Here is a 21,862-nt window from a genome sequence, read left to right on the forward strand (position 1 = left end):
TCTTGTTGTCCGTAGATTCCACATTTCAGTAGCCCAAGCGAACAGGAGTACTATGAGCCAAAGGAGTCTGTTCTCATGGTAAACCTTAGTTGAAGTAGAAGTTGTTGAAGCAGAAGCAGCAGCACTGTGAAGTCATCCTGATATAGATACCTACTGTCAGTGCGCAAGATAGGATTTTGAGGTGGGAGTATTTTGACATTTGAAGAGTAAATCCAAATTCAAGAGAGTAAAAATGAGAATTTACCTTTGCAAGAGAGTAAAAGTGTTGGCCATCCATCCAATGTGTGCATAAAAATGAAATGTTTGGAAAATACTAGAAACAATATAGTCATATTTCATGTTATATTGCTTCAAATAATGTGTTACACTTGCGCAATAACTTATAGGTGTGTGCTATCCAGCTGCATCTTCTGACATTTGGACACTGGACCTCGTAATAGACTGTAGCTACAGAACCATATACCAACTAGTTGGATATTCATAAATAAAGTCCCTTTGTCTACCAGCATCACTACTATGCCTTCTCCTCTGACTGTTGCTTCCTCTTTACCTATGTTTCATGGCCTCTTCCTCATGTTTTGGCTCTGCCCTTCCTGTTGCTACTTAGTTGCTCTACCTTTCACTATTAAGTGTTTCCATGCTTCTTGTTGTGTCTTGCTCTGCATCGCTCGGCATATCGTGCCTCGGAAATACTATTATTGCTGTTTCTCTCCTTCGTCTTGCTGTCTCCATTGCTGTAACTCCATTGCCTCTCGCTCGTGTTAATTACTCTGTTTTCTCTCACATTGTATTACTCTGGCTCTCCCTCCTTTCCATTATGTTGTCTGTTCTGTCTGCCCCAACTTCAACTGTGTCTAGGTTCGTAATTGCTTTTCCTCTCCTTTTTATTTGGAATGTGGCATAGCAATATTACGTGATACACAGTGAAAATGCATTTTCCATCTATAAATATAGTTCAGTTTGGAAATTAGGGGGTGGTTCCTTTTTAAATGTATGCAAACTTGCTTTCAGAAGTTAGGCTGGACATTCCAGATTTAGATGTCCCTATCAGCTGATGTTGAACTTGTTTCCATGCAAATCCTTTACCTGCACTGAATGGCTATTATGGCAGCACTGAAGTGATGTGCGAGTTCTGAACCATCAAACATTTAGCCTCCGGAAGGCTAAGTCAGTTCTGCTACAATTCAAACCTTTTATCTACATCTTGCACACATCACTGCATGCAGATGCATGAGCTCTCCGAGCTACTGACAGGTTAAGAACTCGTAGGTGAAACATTGATCTGCATGGCAGGTTTATCAACCCACTGAACTGCTTCCTGACGGGCTTTTGACTCAGAAAGGCATGGATGGTTGGGGCATTGGCAGTCCCATGCATGGCTCACCTGACATAACTGGCTCGTCCAAGTGCCATGCCTCTTTCGATTACCTATCCTACACATGAAGCTGGAGATTTATAGAGGTACTGGAGATTGGCAGTGTCCCACAATAGTCAGACATGGGAGAATCAGAAGTTAGGAAAAGCGCAATACTGAGAGCATGATGGCTTGAACCCTACCACAACAATGCCATTTTTCTCACACTGTCCAGCACTGCACACTTCCACCTCTGGAGGGGTGAGCTTAGAGACCGTTTCTCTTCAGTGCTTTAGCTACATACTGAAACTGCAAACAAATGTTGGTACTGTGTCATTAAAATGCCACTATTGAAAAATGCAGGTACTGTTCCAAAACATAGCAGTCCTGTTTAGAAATCTGGTTATGATGCCACTAAATGTGCTTTAGCCCTGCTGTGACTCGTTCACATTTTCCCATATGGCAGCTCTGCTGACCAGCCAGGGTGCTGTGCCTAAATATATAGCCGAGCTGTTGAGAAGTTCTAGTACAGTCCGCCCTACCGAAAATATATACAGCAATGTTGGGAAGTGTTGACTTGGTCTCATTTAAAAAAAAAAAAAAGAATAGCTAGTCCTGGTGGGGGAAGGACTGCTAATGTCTAGTTAGGCGCTCTCATAAAACTAAAACTCATCATCAAAAATCTCAAGCCATTAAATGCCATCGATGTGCTTGTGAGATAAAGAGAAAACATAGTATGAAATGCCTATGCAAATCACTAGTAAACTTGACAAAATTATAATTCAGCAGAGTGGCCTCTATTAAAATCAATGGAAATAGAGGTGATAACACAAAAATGCAGCCCTTGCTAGAACACACTTTTACACTGTACTACACCAATCCTCCAAATCGGGCTCAATAAGAATGCCAATTCTAATGAAACTTCCTAAAGTGTCAAAGCAATTTTCAATGCACATTAGCGATGCAAAAGCCTTAAACTAACGCAGAAAATGAAAGCATTTGAACAAAGTGAAAACACACACTAATGTATTTCCAAGTGTTACACTTAACAGACTCTAAAGGTATTCCCTAAATGAAATAACCAACACCCGAAAGTGTTAAATAAACAGATCATAACTCAACCCAGTTGGATGCCAGCAGGGAACGCCTGTCATGATGACCGCTCCCGGGGAGCCGGTTCAAGCCCTGCGTCCCCGAAAGCGGACATCCAGTCCCCAAGGAAGGACCCAGCAACCCCATATAGGGGCCCTTTGGACAGTGTCCTGGCGCCTATGGCGCCAGGCTCATTATGGGAGTGCTTGGGTGCACTTACCTGATGCAGACCATGCTGCAGGATCCCAGCCTCCTTGAGGCCTGAAAGGAACTACTTTACCTGTGGGACTAATTTACCACCCGGGCGTGGTCGGGGAAGGATACATACCTGATTGGAGGAAGGATATATACCTGGAACTTCTTCCAAGGCTATTTAAACCCCACCCGAACAGCCACACGTGCTTCGCGTTGTTCTGCATCTAGCAGATGGACGCTCACCGTGTCTGCTCCTGCATCCTGACTTCTGCCACGCCTGCCAGCATCCTGGATCACCTGCAAAGGAAGAGAAGAAGAGAACAGAAGAAGGAAAAGTCCTTACCTGCTAAATCCGCATCCCCGAGACATCTCGCCGACAATCCTGAAAAGGAAGACTTTTATTTAAAAGCTCATCGCGTCGATCGCTGCAGCGCCGCATTCCACTCACCTTTACAGGGCGCCTCCATGTTCAGCAGCGATCATCCGGATTCGCAGTCACGCCCCAGCGCCTAGGAAGAAAAAGACCAGAACAAAAGGTGAGAGAGAGAAGGGAATAAGGAAAGCTAAATCTCCATGTTAAGACTTACCTGTTGATTCATTCCCTCTTCATTTCGGGTCCGCGCCGCATCCTGGCATTTCCGGCCCCCGGCCCCTAAGGGGAAAAAGAGACATCAGCGTTAATGAGCGAATGAAAAGACATTACCAAAAAAACGCTCATTAAAGACTTACCTGATTTCTACAAGGATTTCACCTCTCATCTCGGGTCGGTGCCTGTTCCCCGGCATTCCGTACCCCGGCCCCTATGGGGAAAAAGACACTAGCATTAGTACATTAATGCATTGACACAAGGGGAACCTCTTATCAAAAAAACTTACCTGGAAGCCAAGCAAGTTTGGTTCTCACCAATCCGAAAATCCAGTGAAGTAACTGGATACCAACGCGCCCCTGCATCAGAAGCAGGATGGAGAGCTCGTCCTTCCAGACCCTAAGAAGGATACTTCTGAGAGCCAGACAAGCCAGATTTGGGGGCTCGGTCCAGTCCGTCTTCCGAACCAGGCCAGCGCCTCCGTGGGAGTCAGGTGAGCGTTACAACGCCATGATTTATGGGGGTGCTGCTAAAAATAGCCTTGTAATGGATACGAATAGGAAAAAGAAAGGTGCCGTATTCACAAGAATTAAGTGTGTAAAAAGGCCAGATATGCACCTTATCTGGAGGGCTGCCTACTGTGAATCCTAATCTTGTAACTAGTGACCTAATAACTGTTAACCAAGAACTGTGTTTCACTAACAATTATAGAAGTTGCATTTCTTTTGAACTGTGGCAAGTTTTCTTGAATTACTGGAAGTGGTGGCAAAGCATCATGCCTGGGAATACCATTGGTGCTGTTCTGAGGAAGTGGAAAGATTTGCTATTAGAATTTTGGTTAACAAAACTTTACCTTGACATTGAAAAATCAAGAACTGATTTGGGACTATCTTGCCTACGGGGATTTCCTTGTTTCTTTTTGTTGAACATTGGATTTGAATTCACTTTGAATCCTGGGGAAGGGAACTCGCCCAGGTTATTGAGAGATTATCAAGAAACTGCGAATGTTGTTTATTTGATTTGCCATACATTTTGTCCTTTGTATTCAAGGGCCAGACAGCCTGCATTTGTGTTTCCCTTTAGTTTATTTTAGGTAGGGTAATCCTCTGCAGAGTAGAGATAGTGAGGCATTTAATATCTTTTATACTTTAATAAAATGGCATGTTTTGAACAATCGTCAAACAGTTGTCCGCCTCGCATTGCTGACCCCTCACACCGTATTGCTGTCATACAACTAATGGAACAATATTAAGGGAGGTGTGATGAGCCGTCAAGATGCTCTTGTGCATTACCTTCACTTTCTCAAGGCTCCATTCTAGATCACTTTACTTTTTTGTTTAGAGCTTGAAGTGCTCTCTGTACCATTCTATTACAACTGGGATTGTTGCCTAAATGGTCCTACTGCTGCTCGAATGAGCAGTAGCAGGACCATTGCCTGCCAACCCTAGAAAGTGCAAGGCCCACCACACCTCCCACTTCTTTTATGTGTCGAGCTGGGTCGCATCTTCAACTTTTAAATAAAGGGTGGTAAAGAGAGTAATAAACTGATGTATATGGTGAAAGGGAGAGCTGTGAGCAAAAAAGTAGAAAGGCAGGCTTGGCGGAAGACTTGCACTGATACATCATAGAATAGGTTGAAGCAGACACTGAGCAATACAATCCTTTGTGGGAAGCAGGCAAGCAATGATGCATGTATAGAGGTCTTTGAGTGTGGCAAAGAAATCTAACTGTCACTTTTTCTTTTTTAATGTATAGGTTTGAGAGAAGACTGTCCATGGTGCGCCATATATGGTTTATTGGCAGCGGGACATTTCATTGGCACTGAAGAAGAGTAGAATCACTGCATTAACCGAAGAGCAGTAGAGTGGAGCCCGGCAGAGCCTGTCAGTTTGTAGAATGGCACTTTATACCTGTCATGTTGCTGAATAGCACTTGTATACCCGTCTGGAGAGATATTTTGGCAGAGCTTTGGACTGGCTGATCCTGTGCCTTCAGGCCGCCTGGAGACCAGCTGAGTCTGCATCTTCCATACGTGACTGAGGCAGTATTACAGTTACAATCCGATCCTGTGCCTTCTTGGAGGATTTACAGCTGCCTTGAGTACTCTGGCAGCAGTGTGAATAAAATCAGCAGCTGTGACTTCGGGGGGTCCCTTTTCCTGCTGTAAATATTTGTGTGCATTCTGAAAGCAGGCAGCGTTAGATGTTGTTCTGTGTCATTGTACCTGTAAAACTGGAGGAATTTGACAGTTGCTGATGACGCTTTTGAATAAGCAAGATCTGGTCATGCACACTAAATTGACATTTCAGTATTTCTGTATCAAGCATTCCACATCCATAGATCTTAGACGGGCACCAGCCCATCACACAATCACTTTTCTCAGCAATCGGGCTCACTTGCCCCTCAGGACTGACTTCCTGCTTGAAACTTGTCCGAAGTACAATACCAAGAGTTCCTGCTAACTCCTAGGAGCTTGTGCTGTTGCAACCTTGTGGGAGCTGGGAGCTGAGATCCAGAAGTGATCTTTGCAGATGGGGAAGACTGTATTATACTATGGATTCCTGAAGAAGGTGATCCTGACATTGGCGTTGATTCTTTTCTACTACTCTTTTTCCATTGGAATCACATTTTACAACAAATGGCTGCTGAAGGTACTGTATCATTTCACTGTAGAGTGCTCAATCAGTTGTCAACAAAGAGCTGAAATCAAGGGTTCTTTTTTCCAGTGCACCTAGAGACATACCACCATTGTAAGAGAATATGCAATAATGTTGACATGCACAGCACTTGCACTCCTAGTACTGCAAAACAATGACCTCTGCAGTTAGACTTTACTCTTGCCATGTTTCCCACATTACAGCTCAGTCTCTAGGATGAATACCGTATTTGCTTTCAGATGTCTTGCCTGGCTATAATATTACTGCTCTGCAACGTCTCTTTATGTGTACCCAGATCTCCATCATCTAGTTAATTAATCTTTAAGCACTGGTAGTGTATCTCACGCTAGATATGGGCCATTCCCACTGATGTCTACAGGAATACTGACATCATTGGACAAGTGTTTTCTGTTATTCCGTATCTTGCATCAGGCACAAGCCCAAATACAGTCTACAACCAGAAACAAAATGACCCAAAATAGTTCAATAAGCAACACAGTCACAGTGCTATGCTGGTCCATCACCTGCAGTGTTTCCTGTTTTACAACCCCATCATAGAATCCTTTCAGGGCTCTAGCATCTACACCCATTGTGTATTCCACTACTTGAGCCCTTAACGTTCATGTAGCTCAATCTTGGCCATTCCTACACCCCCAATAATTCAGTCTTGTTGCACTGTCTAGAACACCACCCAATTAGACTGACTCATGGCCTAGGCCCATGCTTTGGTCCTTTACAGTCTGACCCTATTACTGAACCCCAATATACACAGCATGCAAATGAGATGTGCATTCTATATAGTCTTTAAAGGTAGGTTGGTGTGAAAATAAAATAAATAAGTCTTGAGGGTCACTCAACTATTGTCCATTGACCTAATCTGGAAAGGAGAACATTTAATGATTTTCTGTTTCTTTACACAGGCATCTGTGGCATAATTAAGTCCCCTCACTGCTCCCTTAACCTGGAAATATACACCGGTTAGGGAGATTTGTGCATGTCTGCTGATTAGGGCTTAGAGAAACCAACCTTCTAGTGCTAGGCGACGGTGACTTGTGTTTGCAGTCCTTAAAAACAGAACCCCCCCTGCCCTTGGTTCCAACAATGGTCGCCTTATTTGCACAACCTTTAAAAGATAGCTTTTGTGCTTAAAACAGAATGGAAGGGCTGAACACTATGACTCAATATTTAACTAACCTTGGCTTAGTGCAGTCAGTCTTTACATAGTATTTTGCTAAGAGAATAAAACCATATTGAGACCACTTTTCCGTCCACGTGCTAATTAAGAGAGCGATGTTCCATGCCTAATCCCATCCAAGCCCCACCCCCCCCTCACAGACGCACCCCCTTCCCTCAGGGTTATCAGCACTGCAGCAAGTGTCTCATAGTTTGCGGGCGGAAGAACATCTGTTCCCTGTCATGTACATACTCAAGGAATGGAGCCCAGGTGCCAGAAAACCGTGCCATCTTTCCTGTTATGTGTGCTGTTTAGTTTTTCCAGTGCAGTGATGTCCCAAACTTTGATCCACCAATATGATGCCAGTGGCCCTCCCTTGAGTCTTCCAGAATCGTTCCCTGTTAAGTTTTGCTGCCAGTAACAGTTGTGTAATCAGATCTGCCCTGGGTTCTGAGGCTGGATATGTGCCGTCCTCTGGGGCTTCCCCCAATAGCATGAATCGGGGGCACAGCGGGAGTCACACTCCAGCAATATCCTTGATTCTCGACTTGAATTCCTCCCAGTATGTTTGTATTACTGGACACCGCCACCAAATGTTAAAGAAGTTCCCTAGTTGGCCGCATCCATGCCAACAGCGGTCCAAATGGTCTGTTCATATCGCGTGCAAGCACTGGGGTGTCATGTACCACCTAAATCAGATTTTGACAGCACATTCTTTATATCCTGTGCACCTGGAGCTTTTGTTAGTATGGGCCCATATGCGTTGCCAGGAGTCTAGTGGGATCTCTTCCCCCCCCCCACTTCAGCCTCCCACTGTTTCATGTAGGAGAGTTTGTCTTCCCCCTGGGCTCCATCCAGAAGGCGGTAGCACCGGGAGATCCTATGGGTAGTTAGCTCTTCTGTCCGCTGGATTTCAATGCCTCTGGGAGGGCGTTTACAGGCTGTTTTACCTTCTGGTTGGAAACCAATGCCTGATCTGGCAGTATCTGAAACGCTCTGATTCCGGGAGAGTAAATTTGGCTTTACATTCTAGGAAAGTCAAGGGGGCTCCCTCCTTATATAGGTTCCCAAGTCTCAGAAGACCCCGGGATTCCCAGTGAATAAACAGTTCCCGTGCCAGGCCTGGTGTAAACTTTGGATTCTGCAATACCGGTGTTAGAGGGCCAAGGTTAGCTTTGATTCCTATCTGTGCCCTGGCCCCGTCCAAGGTGCTTACAGATGTGTACACCCCGTGAGATGGGTTTCTAACGCCTGCCTGTCTATTCGATGATCCCTTAACTCCCTCTTGCTACCACTGAAAGTATGAGCCGCCTCTTTCTCCCAAACTTTTTTTCCAATCCCTCCTGAATTTGCCGTTGGGTTCTATTGCAGGCTATTGTCTGGCCTATTATGACCCGACCCCCCTGAATACCGCCTTCCCGGTTTCCCACACGGTGCAGATATCTGGCCCCTCCGCTTTGTTTTTCCGAAGTAAAGGGTTATTGCATCTTCTATTGCCGATCTCGCTATCATGTCACCAAGAATACGTTCATTAATCCTCCACTGGGGTTTTTGCTGGGGGGTGCCCTAGTGCCAGATCTAGCTCCAGTAGCACCAGGGAGTGATCTGTGAGGGCCCTCAACAGGATCTCTATGGTGATGACTGGCAGTATAAGAGTGGGAGAAACCAAAAACATATCGAACCTAGAGAAGCCCCTGTGTACAGCTGAAAAAAAGGGGTAGCCCTTCTCGCTATGGTGAGCGAACGCCACACCTCAATCAATGATGGTTCCCTCAATAAAGTGGTCATGGTGTAAAAGTTTACTTTGTCATTGTTGCTCGGTACCAAGGATTTATCTATTGTTGGGTCCACCACACAATTGAAGTCCCTTCCAGTTATTACCTACCCTTCCATGAAACCCTGGACAATCCCCCTAAGCCCACCCAGGAACTCCCCTTGCTTTTCATTCGGGCCATAGATCGCCCCTAGCGTGACCCTCCTATTCCCCAGGTCCCCTTTAACCATTAGATACCTCCCTTGTGTTTCACTGAAGACATCCCTCGCTCGTAATAGTAACCCCTTGTGGACCATGATAGCCACCCCTCGTTTCTTCTGCCCGCTTGACGCGAAGTGCGCCCTTGTGTACCCCCTCCCAATCGGGCATTTTTATCTTCCTTTATTAAATGGGTCTCCTGAATGAATGCAATATCTAGCTCCAGGGAAGCGAGCTCTGGACGATAGCTTTTCGTTTTATAGGCGAATTTAAGCCTCTAACATTTAGGGTCAGACGTTTAATGCTTGGATTAGCCATCATGTATTATATCCCTGTTGCTATTGTTAAGGATTTCAATCGGGTGACACACACCGGACCAGGACCTTTGCCCTTGAACTGGCACACAACCCGTCTCACACCCCCTTTTACAAATACCGTGTGTGCAATGGACCATGAACCAGGCCGGTTGGTGGGAATGCAATATTTATTTATTTTAAAATTCAAAGAAATCACACATTTTAATATTGGGCAGCAATCACCAATGGAGTGATTTTTACAACAAAAAACACTGAAATACTCTTGGTTAACCACCTACAAGAACATATCCAAAGCACAAATGAATAGGAGCAGTTTTGAAATACGGGTAGTGAGCACCTGAGATAAGATTCCCCCATGCAATGTTCTCCCAAACCCCAATGAATCGAATTTGAAGTGGATAGAAAGAAACAGCACAGAGTCAGGGATATGAGATAGCAAACAGAATCAAAATCCGACCTTCCCTCACAAAATGGGGTTTCTATGGGTGGAAACGTGCTTCAAGATGGCCGCCTTGTAGGTGGACTATCTGGAATGTTTTTGGTCTTCCAATCCAGCAAAGAAGCTGGAGTATTCTGGATAGAATGTCCATTTGGCATAATCTATACAGTTCTGGCTATCTCTTATGTGAAATGTGTCCATCATTTGTTCATAGATTTCCAAATGCTCCCAGACAGAATATTTTGCGTTTTTATTGTACAGTGTAATGAAATGCCTGATGGCCTTGATCTGTCTAATGGGGTCTTTCACCAGAACTCTTTTTGGTTTATCTGCCATCTTTTGCCACGTCACCTGAGTCCATTCGCCCTCAGACTCGGAGGCGGTGCTATTTCAGGTCCCCTCATAATCATCTAGGCGCTCCCTGATTCTGTGAGCTTGAGAGGGGCTTGCTGAATGGTGGAGCCTAGTTTCTTCTCCTCTGTGACGCACAGGAGAGTAGTCTTCTGACTCCTACCTGCTTTCAGGGTTGGCAGAGTGTGCCCCCCCCCCCCACTGCCCTGATTGGGTGGAGGTCTTCACGATGCTCTTTTGGGGCCTCTTTTCCCGTTGTTCTTGTGCAAATCGAACCAACTGGTCCCTTTGGGGAGGCGCTTCTACAGCGTAACCCAGTGTTCCAACCCCACAAAGTATCACTACCTTCAAGGTTAGTCTGCTGTGTTAAACTGCCACGGGTGGCAACACAAACCCAAACCCTGGCTGCGAGCCCCCAGTTTTGTTAAGGATTTCAATCGGGCAACACACACCAGCCCAGGAACTTTGCCCTTAGCCTTGGATGTAGCGCGCAATTGGAATGCCTTCTCTTTATTTTCTGCGAATTCAATTTGAGATGGCACGCAACCCGTCTCACACCCCCTTTTACAAATACCCCGGGTCACAATGGACCATGAACCAGGCCGGTTGGTGGGAATGCAGTATTTATTTATTTTAAAATTCAAAGAAATAACACATTTTAATATTGGGCAGCAATCATATTTACAGCGAAAACCACTGAAATAGACTTGGTTAACCTTCTACAAGAACATATCCAAAGCACAAATGAATAGGAGCAGTTTTGAAATACGGGTAGATAGCACCTGAGTTACGATTTCCCCCTGCAATGCTCTTCCAAACCCCAAGGAAAAGATTTTGGAGTGGATTGAAAGAAATAGCAGGGAGTCAGGGATATGAGATAGCAAACAGAATCAAAGTCCGACCTTCCATCACAATAAGAGGCAAAACAGATTTTAAAGCCCTTTGCAATGGCATGAAATGACACTCAGATTTTGACAAATAATGTCCGGTTAAATCAATGAGACAAATTTGATTTCTTACAATATCAGGAATGTATAAACACTAGCAGCCACAAGGCAAGGTATCAACAAAAGGCATACAGTTCAAAAGCAAGCTGAAAGTAAGAACACGATGCAGCCGAATCACACGTTGGAAAGTTGCATGTTTTTCAATTGCAGTTTTAAATGTCAAAAACGTTTAAGAAAAACTGGTGAAATATTCGAAATCGGAATGCGGTTTTTGGGCTGGGTAATAGATGCACATCACAGGGACAATATAGAAGTGAAAGGATGGCTATAGCTGAAGAATAGGATGAAATTGGCAAGATAAAAGGAAGTTCAGTTTTTGGAAAAATAAAGCCGTTAAAGAGAGAAAATCAGTTTGGAAAGAAAGACAAAGTTTACTTACACTAGATTATCAAGAAGATAGTGCTGGCCATGAAACGGGTTAAGCGGACGGATTAACCCACTCTACGCTGCGTTTCTCTTTATGTGGAAATTACTTACATTATTCCAAATATTACTAAGGAGTTAGAAGATGGGGTGAATGAAAGAATGGCGCTAATGCTAGGAATCAAAGACTGGGTGCACAGAAAATTCTAACAGTTTTAGACAAGTTACCAGGGTATGGATGGGATTACTTGGAGAGTAGAACAAAAACAAAGGGTCGAGATGGGGTATTATTTATAAGGCATGGTGACATCATAGGATTATATGGTGGGGCAGGCTTAGCTTGGCACGCCTATAAACAACTGGATTGGTCAGGGGTGATTGTTACCGCCTTGCTGTCAGCTGGTTGGATTTTTAGGGACATGACATCCGCTTTATGATGTGGGTTTACAATGCAAAGAATCTTCCCACAGTTAATTTAGCTAAAACCATTCTTTACATAAATCACACATTTACGCAATTGTGGCATTTTTACAAATTATCTAAGCAGATTACATATTTCACTCAGAGCATGACAGTCCAACTTTACAGTTTGTAAGACTTTGTTTCATCCGCCTATTAGTTTTTCTTCATTTTCAGTGAGAAATATTCAACCTAACATCCTATAACTTTATACATGTGTAGAGATTATCATAAGGCATGTAAGTATTGAATTTCACAGTGGCATGGTGTACACTTTTCTCAAAATATCCAATTCTCTGCCATTTCTATCCACAATATGGCAGTGGAGGCTTCCACAACTTGTTTAAAAGCCACAAAAATTAGATTTAAACTGTTCACATTCCTGCAAAGTCCTGTTGCAGAGATGAAAGTCTTAAAAGTTTATTAATAAAATAGTATTCTGAGACAAATTGTCAGCATTGTCTCCCAAATAAGGGCATAGCTTACAAGTCTGCTCTTGAGTTGGCTATGAAGCTCCCAGTAAAAGTTGCAAGGACGTGTGACTTCCTATTTCACATGCATGTGTCCTAGAATCTTTATATTAAGAGGCATCTGCCCAGACAAAAGTCTGATGGGCATGGGATGTTTAGTGCTTGTGGTCCAAAGTTTTCAAAGGTAGCAGTTAGCACGCATGTGTCCTAGAATCTATTGTAGCTCCCTCTTTCAGGGGTTAGGCCACTCCTCTTGTCAGCCAAATGTCCCTTGAGCCATGGCAGAAAACCTGTTTTGGCTGATTTCCCCAGTGTAGCCACTGCCGTTATTTCTTTATTTTATTTTGCTTTGAATCAGAAGCAAGCCTGTTGAAATAAAGCATCCCATAGGTTTCCCAGCAAAACCCCCTTTACATTGCTAGGCAAGGACACATTTTTATTCAACATTGTACTTTTAAAACAGGCATTTCGTTTTGGTTTGCAAAAGCCCATTTTGACACATGGTAAATGCTGCTGGGATTTCTCTCTCAAATTCGGTTTTTCTCTTCCATCTGAATTCCCACATTGTTCTGCAGCCCCAGCCAGTTTCTTTTATACAGCAATTTGTTCAGACACTGAAATTGAAATATGCCCATAGAGCTAGGCTTTCTTTGAAGCATTGATTTTTGACATTTTGTAACCCAAAAGTTCCAACTTGCCCAATAGTTGTTTGGTAAGATGGTGTAGCCATAATTTTTCTTTAGTGTAGCTGAAAAACACAGTTTTGATGCAGAGCAATGGTGCTCCAAGGAGCCTGTGCAGCCATTTTGCTGTTAACTGCAGACGTGCAGCTTGATCATGAATGGGAATTCTGCTGAGTGGGTCAGTGTACCCCACAAATTCCCCCCTGACTCTTCTGAAACTTTCTGTTGAGGGAGAGTAGGGCAAAGTGGGGTTAATTGGTAGGGCAAAGCGGGGTTCATCAGGTGGAGTCCTTCCTTCAAGGAGCGGTACGCCACGATCCTCCCTTTGTTTCTCCTTGGAGTGTAGAGCGACGCCCACAGCTTTCCCTTCGGTCTTTCTTTGTGGTGTGGAGCGACACCCCCAGCTTTTTCTTAGATCTATCCTTTCCAGGTCCCCGGGGAGGTCCTCCTTGGACTATAAAGGGCACAGCCAGTACAAATCTATTGAATAAATAAGAACTGGTTACTACAATTTCCCCCTTACTGCTTTCCAGGAAGGTTGACAACAGTGGGACACATATACATTCAATTATTACAGTACTTGGATAATAAAGACAAATAATCACTCACAAGACACAGATAACTATTGTGGGAATCCCTTTCGTCCTGACAATGAAGAAAATACTCCCTGTTGAATAATTATACCTCTATACATACCTGCTCCCTTCTGGTTCTTCTTTTTCTGGTTCTCATTCTCCAGATGTCTCCTCTATTTGCTTTTCTCTGGGCTCCTCAATTAGCTGCAACATGTGCCTAGGGTGACAACTTTTTAACTGATTAATATTGACCCATTTCTCTTCTGTCAGCTCTCCTTTGGGGATGCAGATTCTGTAGGTGACAGGTGAAATTTTATCTACAATTTCAAAAGGACCGCACTAGCTTGGTAAATATTTCCGGTCCTTTGTCTGGTTCCTTTGGAAATTGTACAAGTAGACCCTGTCTCCTACTTGGTATACTTTTTGGTTGTTTTTAAGTCCTATTGAGTCTTCATCCCCTCTGCAGATTTTTCCAGATTCCGCTGAGCGTACGCAAAAGCATGTTGAAGATGTTTTCTTAGATTCTCAACATACTCATGAGTTGTGGAGTTTATCAGTGTCTGCTCTTGTGTTCTATAGAGCAGATACTGAGGTAGCACCATCCTTCGTCCAGTCATTAGCTCAAATGGAAACCTCTTGGTCGCAGAAGATGGTGTAGATCTGATGGCCATCAGGACAAGTGGTAATTATATGTCCCAACTTGGCCAAGAATCTGCCACAAACTTTTTTAGAATGCTCACAATGGTTTTATTGTGCCTCTTAACTCCCCCACTAGAGGACCGCGGTATGCAATGTGAAGTTTCCATTTTACCCCAAGTATCTCCCACATCTTTGTCATCACTTCACCGGTGAAGTGACTTCCAAGGTCTGACTCAATCCTTTGGGGTAGGCCAAAACGCGAAATGTGGTTGATCATCAGGGCAGCTGCTGTATCTGCCTTGCAGTTTGGGGCCAGGAGTCATTCCACTCATTTGGTAAACAAGCATGTTACGGTTAAAATGTACTTGTTCCCCCTAGAGGAGCGAATCACTGGCCCATTAAATCTACTTGTAAATCCAACCAAGGCAGTATCATCCCCCTCTTCTGGAGGGGAGCTCATTGTGTGAGCGATGTTGGCTGAAATTGTGCACACACAAGACACGCCTTCAAGTATTGGTCGAGGTCCTGCCCCATGTGTGGCCAGTATGCAACCTCCCATAAGGTTTCTAGAGTAGTATGAAACCCCGATGACCGGCTGTGGCCGTGTCATGGGCTTGACTAAGCATCAGGCTTCGGAATGAGGTAGGTACCACCCACTGATCACAGCCAGAGATGGATCTCCTTACCAACAAACCGTCTTAGATTCAGTAAATATTTGGACACTTCATCAACACTCTGAGGTCCTCTTTCCCAATATAATCAGTATCCGTCAGAGGAAAGTTCTCAGGGTCCTCAATGTGTTGATAAAATCTTCCAATAATCGGATCCCCTTTTTGTGCCATGATTACATCAGCATCTGGGGTCTCCTTACTCCACTGGGCAGTTGAGAGTTCATTGTGAGCATTTGTCTGGGACCTAGTGATAGCAGTGACCTGGATTTCCCCCAACAGGGACTCGATCTCAAGGAGATCCCCCTGGAAGGCTCTGGGTTTGGCCAACTGATCAGCTAGGTCGTTTACAGTTTTGTCTGGCCTCTCTATTCTGGAATGACCCTTGATCTTCTTCCAATAGATGGTCATCCCACTAGAGGCGACCAGATCATCAATATTTTGTATTAGCCTGCCATGTTTAAGCGGTTTGTTATTAGCACATAGCATGCCTCTGGTTTTCCAATTAACCAGGTACTCCACGAACCCGTTTCAGACATAATCTGAATCGGTGATTATGATCAGTTCGTAGAGTTGGTGTTGGACGGCAGTGAGAATGGCCCGGTGAACTGCCATCAACTCCGCCACCTGACTACTGCATGGACCGGTTTTGTACCCAGTGGCGGGTTCCGGGGCATCATTCACCCAGGCATTCCCAACGCTGGCCATCAGTTCCCTTTTCCCGTTGTTATCTACATGGTAGGAGCACCCGTCCACATAAACTGTCTGCATTCCCTGGCACTTGTCTTCTTCATAGACTTTGTGTGGGGAATTCAGGTTCGTCTCCATGTTGTCCTGGATTTTAAGACTTTCGTCCTCAAGACAGTTTTCTCTGGTGCAATCATGCAAGTCAGTCAGACCTTGCGCGAGGGGACTCTTCTTGTTTTGGCCATATCTGACCTCCCCAGTAAAGCCTTGCATTGACAGAATCCAGGAAGTTATTCTGGAATTACTCACATTTCCGGCCCGGATTCTGTTACTTTGGAGGTATTTCAGAGGCTGGTGTGGAGTCTCCACTATGATGTGTTCCCTCTGGATGAACGGGCGGCAATTTTTAAATGCCAAGACCGTTGCCAGGAGTGCCTTCTCACAATCGTTGATTTTTTCCTCCACAGAGGATAAAGTCTTACTTGCATAGGAGATTACTTTATTGACCTTGTTGTGCTTTTTTTTAAAAATTAAATTTTATTAAGTTTTGTTGCTTGCCAGTCACATTACATTCTGAAAATTAACACGTTTACAAAGCGAGATCGGAGCATACTAGTACTGTGCTGCGGTTGCCAGTCATTTGGTCGAAAACAATTGGTCGACTGGACAACTGGTCGAATCAATTTGGTCGAAAACCAAATGGTCGAATTTTTTTTTTTTTTATTTTTACCCTTTTTTTTTGTTTTTTTGGGGGGGTCCCCCCCAACCCCCTTTTTTTTTCTTCCTTTTTTTTTTCTACACGAAAACCCACAAAACGCATATATAAATAAAAATAAAAAAATTCGACCATTTGGTTTTCGACCAAATTGCAGTCGACCAGTTTGTAGTCGACCAAATGACTGGACACCCTGTGCTGCTATGTTCATAAATTCGATCCATGCTTCTGTTCTCTCGCTTCAACCGATGAATATGACTTACTCTCCCCCCTCTCTGCCCCCCCCTTTCGGTCGAGCGTACATCCCAGAAATTGTTTTTTTTGTGTGTGTGTGTCAATAGGTGGTCACAGTCTTATTGTTAAAGGGTTCTCCCGTTGGGTAGGTCTTTATTGGCTTGGTTCATATCCCCTCTGTTTCTCTTGGTTGTATTACTGCTATGAGGATTGGTCAGGTTAACATTTTGATTCGCTTGAGAGGTGTTTATTTGTAAAATCCATCCATAGTGCCTCACTCTGCGATGCTTTGCTGTGTAGTGATGCTGTTATCATTTCCATTGTACATAAGTTAGAGGCTATATTGATCCATTCATTTTTACTCGGGAATGCTGTGGACTTCCATTTTATTACTAGCATGGCACGAGTGGCTAGTAGTATGTGGGGGGCCAGCCCTTTGATTCTATTCCGCTCGTCTTCATTTTTCTCGAGGCCAAATAGTACAAGGTGGGGATGAGCCACCCTTTGGATACCGTCTATGTCTTTGATCCAGCCCAGGACCTTTTCCCAGAATACTCGTATTCGGGCACAGCCCCACCACATGTGCCAGTAGTCGGCCACCTCCCCACATTCTCGCCAGCATCTTGGGTCGGCTGTTTGAAACATTTTCGAGAGTCTGACTGGATCATACTGCCACCTGTGTAATAGTTTGATTGTGTGTAGTTTGTATTGACTTGATATGGGTGTTTGCGATGTCGTTTTACATATTCGTTCCCAAAAGTCTGAGCTTATCTGTTCTCCCAGATCTCTCTCCCACCTGTTTCTCAATGGTTCTGTGGACCGATCCCCGGCCTCTATCAGTTCTTCATACATTGCTGATATCAGTCCCTTCATTTATGTCCTGGAGTCAAATAACTTTTCAAAGGGAGTAAGATCTCATCAGTTTATCTTTCCATGCAGGTTTTTATAGGATGCCTTTTATCTGTCTGAATTAAAAGGTGGACAGTGGACCTATTCCTAGGGATTCTGTCAGGTCTGGGAGCGAGATAAAAGAATCCTTTTTCTGTATATGTCCCACCCTTTCTAGGCCAGGTTCATACCATGATTGGAATCTACCTACATTGGGGATGTGGTCATTGATTCCCGGTGACCATAGGTGGCTCAGTGGTGATGGCCATGTGGTGATCTTCTGCATCCCCTTTCCTTTTCTCCAGATACTCCATATGGTACTCAGTATTGGGTGGTGTTTGATTCTGTTATAGTTTCTTTTGGGGGGCCCATAGCCATTCTGACACCGTAGCTGGTGATAAGTAGTGATTTTCCATGTGAATCCGTTGGGGGTCTTTATGGTTATGTAGGTGGGGGATCAGGATGCGCAGTTGTGTTGCTTCATAATATTTCCCCAGGTCAGGTAGTCCTACCCCCGCCTTTGTATTTGGGGAGTGTTAGGGTGTCATATCGGATTCTCGCCTTCTTCCCCTGCCAGAAGAATTTCACTATCATTTTTTTGGCCTCAAGGAAGAAACTTCTTGGTATTTCAATAGGGAGCATTTGAAAGGGGTACAAGAACCGGGGGAGGCATACCATTTTAATGGCGTTAGTCGCCCTAACCAGGAGATCGTTAGCCTGTTCCATTTACTTAGGTCGGTGGAGAATCGCTGAAGAAGAGGGGGGAAATTTGCTTCATATAGGTCAGTCAGGGCTCTGGTGATCTGTATGTCCAGGTATTTTAATTTAGTGTGTTTAATCTCGAGGTTGAGTGGGAGGAACCTGTTTTAATTCTCCACTTTCGTTCTCTGTAAGGGGAATGGGGTGGATTTTTTTTCCTGTTCACCTGAAACCCAGAGAGCTGACCATATTCTTCTAACAAGTGAAGGGCTCGGGATGGATGTCATGGGGTTGGTCATGTGCAGAAGTATATCATCAGCATACAGCGCTATCTTGTATTCAATTGCTCATAGCCGAATGCCTTCTACTATATTGTCAGTTGTTATCTTCTGTGCGAGGGGTTCTAGGGAGAGTGCAAAAAGGATCGCGGAGAGAGGGCATTCCTGTCGATTCCACGTTCTAGTTTGAACCAACTGGAGTATTCTCCATTTACAAATATGATGCTTTGGGGGATGTGTATATTGCCTGTATCCCTTTCCTGAACCTCGGACCTATACCCACCTTACGTAAGACAGCTCTCATGAATCCCCACTCTACCCTGTCAACTGCTTTCTCTGCGTCGATTGAGAGGAGGACAGGGTCACCTGGTGCGGTTTGCGATGTGTGAATGAGGTGGAGTGTCTTGCGCATTGTGTCTGCTCCTTGCCTTCAAAGTATAAATCCGACCTGGTCAGGGTGTATTAATTGGGGCATTAGCGTTTCTAATCTAGCGGGCAGAACTTGCGTGTACATTTTTGCGTCCCGGTTGAGTAGAGAGATAGGGCGATATGACCCACATTTTTTGGGATTCGTCCCTTCTTTGGGGATTACTGTGATTAATGCTCGCGTGAATGAGTCTGGGTCTTTCCCCAATTCCAATATCTTGTTAGAGATCAGTCATAAATGGAATTAGTTGCGTACTGAAGGATTTGTAGAATCCTGCCGTGTAGCCATCTTCACCCGGGGATTTTCCTATGGATAGTCTCTTTATTGCATCTTTGACTTCTTCGGATATAGGGGATTCTAACAGGTCTGCGTCAGAGCTTGATATCTGGGGCATTTCGATTGAGGACAGGTAATATTCTGTATCTGATTGGTCAGGGTTTGTTTCAGAGGTGTACAGGGCCTCATAGAAGTTGGCGAAACACTGTCGAATGGTGGGGGGAGTGTGGGACCTGTTGGGGTTATCCTCGAGTATTTCCACTACTTTTCGCTCAGCTCTCTGTTCTCTCAATCTAGTGGCCAGCAATGTGTCAGCCTTGTCTCCTTTTTCGTGAAATTTCTGTTTTAGGAGACGAAGCTTACGGGCTATTTTGTTCGTGTTCCGATAGTTTCCGTTCCTTCCTTTTCCTTTTTATTTAGCTAATTCTTTCGGGGTCACTATCTTTCTTGATGTCCCACTCCATTTGACAGACTTCAGTTCTGAGTCTATGTTCAATGATCTTTCATTCCCTTTTCTTAAAAGACCCTTCCCTTATTAGGATGCCCCTCCAAGTAGCTTTCCCCGCATCCCAGACAACTTGCTTCGATACCTCACTGGTATTGTTCATTTTAAGGTATTCTATTTCAGTTTCCATTTCTGTCTTAAAAACTGCATCTTTCCAGAGACTTTCATTACACCGCCATTTCCCTCCTGTGCTTGGTAAATTTTCCACCCCATGTCCACCATCACCATATCGTGGTCTGACCATGTGAGTGCGTAGTGGTATCATTGAGATCTTTGGATAGGTATATATAGTGAATTCGGGTGAGTATGTTGTGTGGGTTGGAATAGAAAGCGTAGCCCGAGTCATTTGGGTGCATGACCCTCCACGTATCTTTAATTTTGTATATGTCCATCATGTCTGCCATTGCTGAATGAACATCTCTGGTCTGGTTTATCGCTCCGGGGTTGCCGGATTTCCATTCTTTTGCTGGGTCTGCCCACTGATTGAAGTCACCCCTCAGGATGATATGTCCTGAGGCCTCCAGAATTAGTTTATAAATTGTTTTAGCTAGGAATCTGGTCTGCCCTGTGTTGGGGGAGTAGATTGTGGCAATCGTTACATTTACATTCGTACTCTTCCCCGTTACCAATAGGGCGCGCCCTTCTACATCAGACCAGGTCTTATCCACCACAAAGTCTATATCTGTTCTTATAAGGATCCCCACTCCTCCTTTTCTAAGTGGACCAGATCCCCAGAACTCCTTTCCTACCCGTTTCCCAAGGATATACCGCTCTTCCCCCTTAGCGTACTTTGTCTCCTGTAGTAGGAGGACATCTATTTTGGATCTGCAGAATTCTCTGGCTACAAGTGACCTCTTGGTTGGTGAGTTAAGGCCTTTCACATTAAGTGTTCCCACCCTTAGAGAGTCCCTTCTCCGTGTATCAGCAGTCGATGCCATAGGTCATTCTCATTGGGAGATAGCTTATGTTCCGTGACTAGTAGGTTGCTCGCCCATTGAGTGACACACTGTTTTCAGTAGTTTGAACAACTATGGATGTTTCTTCGGCCCCTTTAATTTGTCTGTCACCCCCCCCCTTTCCCAGTTGATGGCGTTCGACCGAACATGGTTGATGGCACCGGTCCTGCATTGAACCACTTGTGGGGGACGTTGCTTCACGCCCCTTGACTTAATGTGGTACCTCAGTCTCGATTGAACCCCTCCAGTATACCCCCTTTGTGTTCATCTCGTGACCATAGTATAGTTTTAAACTTGATTCCCAGTTCGTGCCACTTTCAGTATAGCGGAATTGTTTTAATTTTACCAGATGTGTGGGAGATCAGTTTCCTCCCTACGGGCAGACGTTACCTCGCCGGTACTTCCTCGAGCCTTTCACACGTTTCCTCATTGGGCCCTGGGTACGCCAACTTCGATCTTCTCGGCTCGTCTCGATTGCCCTCTTCTTCGCGTGGCCCGCTGAGCTCAGAGATGCATGTCTTGATTTCTTTTTCTGAACGCAATTTCATCTTGGTGCCCTCGTAATCAAAGGAGAGGGAGAAGGGGTAGCCCCATCTGTATCATACATTATTTTTCTTAAGATACTTTGTGAGGGGTCTGCACATCCTCCTCCGAGCCAGCGTCAAGGAGGATAAGTCTTGGTAAATTGAGATCTGGGCGCCCCCTTTGAGTGATCGCACGCTGCCTCTTGCTTTTTCAAGCACTCTAGCTTTATCCTGAAAGTGATGGAATTGGACAAGGACCGATCTCGTCCCCCCGGGGGGCCGCCGGCCCTATGAATCCGTTCTGTTATGGGTTCATCTATTGCATCCTCGGCGACCAGGAGCTTGATAATGTCATGAAGGGTTTTCTTAAGATCTCTTTCAGTATCACCTTCGCGTTCCGGAATTCTGAATATTCGTAGGTTGTTTAGTCTTTCTCGGTTTTCCAAGTCATCAAGCTTGAGCTTGAATTCTTCTTCACGCTGTTCCAATTCCGTCATTCTCTGATCGAGCTGAGCCTGGTTGTTCTCCACGCCGTTGAGCCTTTACTCCATATTGTCCAAGCGTTGTGTAATTTTATCTATTTTGCCCCCTATGTTGGCCCCCATGTTCTTTATTTCTCCTAGTAGGGCTGTGATGTCACCCTTTGTGCCTGCTGATTCGCTTCTGGTGGTG

General features: G+C 44.6%; 1 protein-coding gene across 3 annotated transcripts in view; it reads left to right on the forward strand.

Moving 5' to 3' along the window:
* The window catches only part of SLC35C2 (solute carrier family 35 member C2), an 805,952-nt gene that overhangs the window by 103,548 nt on the left and 680,542 nt on the right, over positions 1-21,862 (forward strand). For all 3 annotated transcript variants that reach the window (XM_069651204.1, XM_069651206.1, XM_069651205.1), the window contains one exon: positions 4,983-5,878. In XM_069651204.1, the coding sequence (XP_069507305.1) occupies positions 5,759-5,878 (120 nt within the window). In that variant the 5' untranslated portion in view covers positions 4,983-5,758. The remainder of the gene's footprint in view (positions 1-4,982; positions 5,879-21,862) is intronic.

This window comes from Ambystoma mexicanum, chromosome 3p (genome assembly GCF_040938575.1).
Source record: "Ambystoma mexicanum isolate Mex_15411 chromosome 3p, UKY_AmexF1_1, whole genome shotgun sequence".
In the NCBI taxonomy this organism is placed as follows: Eukaryota; Metazoa; Chordata; class Amphibia; order Caudata; family Ambystomatidae; genus Ambystoma; species Ambystoma mexicanum.